General features: G+C 39.0%; 1 protein-coding gene and 1 long non-coding RNA gene across 2 annotated transcripts; both read left to right on the top strand.

Annotated features, from left to right (window-relative positions):
• The first annotated feature begins 215 nt into the window (after positions 1-215).
• On the top strand, positions 216-1528 carry LOC133713077 (LOB domain-containing protein 42-like). The gene is made up of 2 exons (XM_062139202.1): positions 216-478; positions 589-1528. The coding sequence occupies exons 1-2, from the start codon at positions 289-291 to the stop codon at positions 1107-1109; spliced, it is 711 nt and encodes a 236-aa protein (XP_061995186.1). The 5' UTR covers positions 216-288; the 3' UTR covers positions 1110-1528.
• Positions 1529-4257: 2729 nt separating this feature from the next.
• On the top strand, positions 4258-6084 carry LOC133707906 (uncharacterized). Its single transcript, XR_009845406.1, has 5 exons — positions 4258-5077; positions 5210-5264; positions 5637-5733; positions 5833-5936; positions 6027-6084. It is a non-coding gene; the product is annotated as an uncharacterized LOC133707906 (long non-coding RNA).

Genomic DNA, 6084 nt, shown 5'->3' with positions numbered 1-6084 from the left:
ACGCAAAAACAGTGCAGCTGGATTTTCCGGTTTTTCCTGAGCGCCTTTTACCTTACTGGGAAAAGGTACCTCCCATACCGCTGGTTTTAATCCCACACTCCTCAGGAAACAACTGCGCCCCCACACACATTTCCCGTTTTGCCCTCACCAACTCTGCTCATAAATACACCCTCTATACCCCCTCCGCATTTCCGTACTGTTCCGTATGAGTTCATGAGCCTCTTCTCTAATCTCTGATTAATTAGTCTCAAGGGGAGTGTTTAAGGGGGGAGGGGGGATAATTAAGCCATGAGGACTAGCTGCAATGGCTGTAGGGTTCTTCGCAAAGGTTGCAGTGAGAACTGTGAAATCCGACCCTGCATTGAGTGGATCAAATCGCCGGAATCCCAGGCCAATGCCACTCTTTTCTTGGCCAAATTCTACGGCCGTGCCGGGCTTCTCAATCTCATCAACGCCGGAGCAGAACACCAGCGCCCAGGTCACTTTCAAACTGCACCCAGTTTATTCGAGACTTTTTCCTTTTTCGGTGTCAGATTTTCATTAATCAAAGATGATTTTATATATATGATTGTGTTGGATTGTCAACAGGGATTTTCAAGTCGCTTCTGTACGAGGCATGCGGAAGGATTGTGAACCCGACTTTTGGGTCGGTGGGGTTGCTCTCTTCCGGGAACTGGGCCCAATGCCAGGTCGCCGTCGACGCTGTGCTCGCCGGCTCGCCGATCGTTGAAACCAATGCGCCAGTCCCACACCGGAACCCTAACCCGGTTCAGGTTCCTCCTGCCAACTCCTGTGACATACGCCACGTGTCCAAGGACACGAGCTTGGGTAAGACGAGGAACCGGTTCAAGAGGTCCATGACCAGGCCGAAAATCCAGCTCGGCTCGATCAACGAGGCGGCGGCTGGATGGGGGCTGGTCAACCCACATGAGTTGGGCCAGAGTTCTAGCGGAGGTGGAGGGGAGAGGAGTATGCACTCTGTGGAAACAGTGGAGGCTCCGTGGATGATGAACCGGGGCGAACCGGACCCGGTTGGGAATGATGATGAGGAGGTCGGGTTGGAACTGACTCTTGGCCTTGGCTTCGGGAAATTAAACGGAAAAGAGTAATCATCAAGTTTGGTTATTCTGGGGTTTGGTTTTGACGAGTGGAAGGTAGAGTTAAGACAAGTAATTACAAGTGTGCTTCATGCAAATGCAAAGAAGCATATGTTTTGGCGGCTTCGAATTGGTCACCTGCTTTTCTTTTTGGTCTTTTCCAGTCTCTGTGTTCTTTCTGGTTTTCTTAGGAAGTTAAATTTGGGTTCATGTAAAATTAGGTGGAGTATCTTTTGGGTGTAAAACATTAGCACAGATCATAAAGATTGTAAGAGATACAAGATGGATATGATGATACATCATATGCAACTATACAACTTTTTGTTAAAAATGTAACAAATCTTCACCGTGAGTATAAAGAAGAATAAGCTTCTCTCTTTTTGGGTGTGTTTTTCGTTTCCTTTCTTTTCTTGATGAGAAAGATGATACATGTAACCTACAACATTTGCTTTTAATGAGTGCTTTTATTTTATTTTATTTTTATCCACTTTTAGGTGCATTGGAGTACAAATATTAAGATTTATTGAAAAGTTGGAGAACTTTTATTTTATCTCTACTTGTAGAGGCCTCAGAAAGAATGTGCGGATGTTCATAAAAGTGACTAGACTAGTTGTATTGACATAATTAATATAAGTATTGCTTGATTTGGTTTCAAACACACCTGAGATCCACTCTAGTGGCAATTTGTATCTTTATGTTCTATTAATAAATATTCATAGATTTTTTGAAAATAGGGGGCTCTATAATGCCAAATTGACTAAAAACTCACATGCCCATCGAATAATTTCTCATAGGAACAATGTCAGTGACAAATTCTCCCTTACATGATGGACAAATGCTAATGTTTTTTTAGATTAAAAATCTGTCTGAATTGATAGATAAATGGAATAACTCATTTTGATGAAATGGATCAAATTGGTCAAAATCTTAAATGCAAATTTGGTAAAATAGAACTTAAGAATGGAGTTTGACATAATAATGCTTGACATTTTACAAAATTCCAAAATGGTCTAATTGATTATTGTAGTTAACTTTGGCTCGCAACTCGGCCGTTGTCACAATTGCAAGATTCATGAAACATTTCATTTCATTTGTAATCATAGTTAGTAAAAAAGGGGACGTATATAGTACGCGAAACCTACGTACTGACGTACGTGTATATATTATTCGGACATTTTATCAAATTGTTCGTTGAAAAGTTCGGCAAAATATTTTTAATTAATTAAATCAATATTATTTTTAATTAAAAATATTAATTTATATTTATTTTTGTTCAATAATATGTGTAAAATATGGAAAAAAAGTAAAAATCATGTATAATATATGTATAATACTTTTGACTTCAAAAGTACTGAAAATTTAACGAGTCCCTTTTAAAAATACGAAGTACGGAAGTATTTAATAAAACAACCGTAAGTATGTGTTTAATTCACGTATAATACAAAAAATTACTTGCTATGTTTATAATTAAATTGCCATGTTTCCCAAGTAATCCCCAATTTGCTAAGGCAACTGTTTCACATAAAGAATGAGATTTGATGCTCAACTTGATTGACTCTGCCTTCTCTCTAGAAACTAGAGAGAGAAAGTAGATCTAAAACCATCCTCCCCCTTCTCTCTTGCCGAGATCTAGATCCAATCGGATCCTGATCTCCGGCTTGAGAGTCGGGGGAGCACTCTCTTGTTCGGGCTTCTAGTCCCAGCTCCTTTGTTGTTTTGTTTGCATCTTATTTTTCCCTTCCCACCTCTTCTCCGGCTAGTGGCGGTTCTGGAGGGGATGATGGCTCAGGCTACTGGCGTGGCTTTTAGGCAGGGATGCGGCCCGGGGTTGGTGGATCGGTGCTCGATGCGGGTTCTGGCGTCTCCACTGGTTCTGGGATCGGGGAGGTGGACGGGAGCTAGTTCTCATAGCAGGGTCGATACAGGGGTGGCTCTATTCCTTTCTTCCGGGTTCCAGGGTGGTCGGCGATGTGGTGCGGTGGTGGTGCGGCGCTGGGCTATGGCGCGACGGTGCAACGGCACAGCGATGTGGGGCTATGGCGCAGTGACGTGGTGTCGGCGGCGTGCGCTGCCAACCGGTTTGGTGTGCCACAGCGCCTCGGAAAGTGTGGTGGTTAGGCCGAGCATCTGTTTATGGGCCTTGCCGGTGGTTTGTTCTTCCTAGTTGTTCTATATTTAGTAATTTCTTTGTGCTCGTTGTTTTATTGTTAATAAATCTATATCCTCTTGGATGGAATTGGTCACTATGGATTCCAGATTTGCTTCGTTCTACACCACCCCTAAACGATCTAACGCCCGTTGGCGGTTTATTCGTTCCCCAATTGCGTGTGGCTCGATTGCTTCGGCAAACACACACTGCTAGGTTACTCGGTGTTTCATGGGCGTTCTTGAGCCCTATGAGTGTCCCAACCGGTGTTGAAAGAGGCAAGATGGTGCTATGGCGGCTATTTCTCTTCCAGCTAGGATATGGAATCGGCGGCAGTAGGGTTCTGAGAAGGGAGACGTCTTCCTCTTGGGGCCTGATAGCTATTTCTGTAGGGTTTTCTTATTTCAATGTTTGCTGGGCCTGTGTGCCTCTGTATCTGGGGTCTTATGTACCTCTTGTATTTTGTTATCTGGGGCCTTTTGTGCCTCTTTATCTGGGGTCCTATGTACCTCTTGTATTTTGCTTGATCCGTTGGATCTTCTAATACAATCATTGACCAAAAAAAAAAAAAGATGCTCAACTTGATTGATGAATTAATTTGAATCAGTTTTGGTAATACAAAGAACTAATTCACTACTAGAAAAATGGCTACTAGCCACCCCCCTTTTGGATACACTTTATCAACCATGTCATTTGATACAGCAAATGACACCCTTTTGTATTTGTGGTATTATTTGTTTTATGAGTACTGCTAACTGTGACAAAATAAAAAACATAATCGACAAAATGCTTTACAAAAAATACAAATTTGAATAAACACAAACATCCGTATTCATTGCTAAATAAAGGGCTAAATTAATGTATTATTATTTAATTTTTAGATAAACATCTTATATAGATATGGTTAAGGGTGTGAAGTAATGTTAACAAACCACTCTTTTACATTTAATTTATCCAAATTTACAAATTAATCATCCCTTGTTTGCAACAGTAGTTGAAATACGCCAAAATATATTATTTTTGACCTTTTTTCTATATAAAATTTATAAAGAGATTTTCCTATTAATAATTAATTTATCCAAATTTACAAATTAATCATTCCTTGTTTGCAGCAGTATTGGAAATAAGCCAAAAATAATATTTTTGACCTTTTTTCTATTTAACATTTTATTAGAGCTTTTTCTATTAATAATTTAATACACATACTTGCAAATTAACTACAGATATATATAGGTACTCAATGCACTACCATTTTTTGCACACTAGTATCCGTATTCATAGTTCATTAGCCATGGATTTCTGTATGAAGGCATAGCAAAATGTAGTTGATTTTTTGGGCCGTTTTAAGATAATAAATTCACATTTATATATGTTCCATATAAAAAACAAACAAATTTCTCATTAACCACGGGAAACCGTAGTTGATGTTGATTAACACATAAAAGAGTATCCAATATGATTTGTATTTACGTATGAAAAGGATTTCCATATATATCCAATGTGTATCCAAGGCTTTAGTTTTTTATTTTATTTTATTTAATCATCCAATGACTTTATATAATCATAACAATTCCAGATTGAATTATCCATATATAGTATCGATCAGCATGTGAACTGGAGTAGTCCTTATCAACTTCTATTTCTTCAATTTCCCGCTTGTACGCCCAAAAAGAAAAAAAGAAAAAACAAGAACACGAAAGAGAGTGGGAACAAAAGGAATTTAGGCGGGACGATTGGCGCCTGATAAGAGCCCCAATCCCTCAAACCTCGCTAATCGATTAGATTAAAAGGGCGTTCTGCTTTTCACTGACCAAGGAAGCATAGGGAAGTAGAGGTTTGGCTACTGCTCTTCTCTTAAACCCGAATTTGTTCATGTTCCCTCTCGTGCACTTGTCTTCATTTTTTGACTGATTTTGGGTATGTCTTGCGCTTAATCGCTTATGATCGATCTTTGTTTGTTTTGCAGGGTTTGCGAAATCGACATGGCTGGGTTTTTAGGAAGCGGGTTCGTGTGCTTTTAGGTAGTATTTTTTACTTGTATGTGCCATTTTTGGTCTTATCGTGCTTGGGAATAACGTCTTTGGGTTCTCTACATGTGGGTTGTTCTTGCTTGGTTTTATCTTCTTGCTATTCTTAGCATTTACGGGTTTTCATGAAAATGCATGTGCTATTCTTTTAATACAAATAAGTTGTACAGTGTAAGGAGTTAATTTGCGTGTTTGAGGGGGAAAAGTCAGTAACTTATGATTAAATAGCATGCTTGATTTCAGCATATCAAATGGTTTGGTTTATTGTTTAGTAGTTTATGTACTTTGATAATATCTAAATTCGAATGAATTAGTGCCAAAGCAATATGCTTTGTTCTAGCTAGAAGTAATTTATGGATCACACAGAGGATGGTGACCATCAACAAGAGGAACCGGTCTCAAAAGAGAATGAATCAGTCAACAGGGACACGAACCTATATATGCTAGTTTGGCTCATGAATATGTAAGTTAGTCTATACTTTTACTTATTTTCCATTTTATTGACTAGAAATTTTGATGTGTTATCTTTATATAATATGTACCATCCTTTGAATTGCACAAGAACTTCTGCATGGTAAAAAGCCAGATAGATGGGAATTGTTCAAATTAACACACCAAAAGGCAGGAACTCAAGAGCCAATTGATGCAGCAGGTGCAAAAGCAATTGTAAGTGCTATATGAAATATTAATGTTTATTTAACAAATATGAGACTAGTGCTATTCTTGAATTTATAATATAATATTTACATTTTGTAGGCGGATTTTGAAGAGGCCGAACAAAAGAGGCTAAGCATGAATCAACACATCACTGCTC

The sequence above is a fragment of the Rosa rugosa genome, chromosome 5 (assembly GCF_958449725.1).
Source record: "Rosa rugosa chromosome 5, drRosRugo1.1, whole genome shotgun sequence".
Taxonomy (NCBI): Eukaryota; Viridiplantae; Streptophyta; class Magnoliopsida; order Rosales; family Rosaceae; genus Rosa; species Rosa rugosa.
The sequence above is the reverse complement of the archived record's forward strand: the minus strand, read 5'-3'. Positions and strand labels throughout refer to the sequence as shown.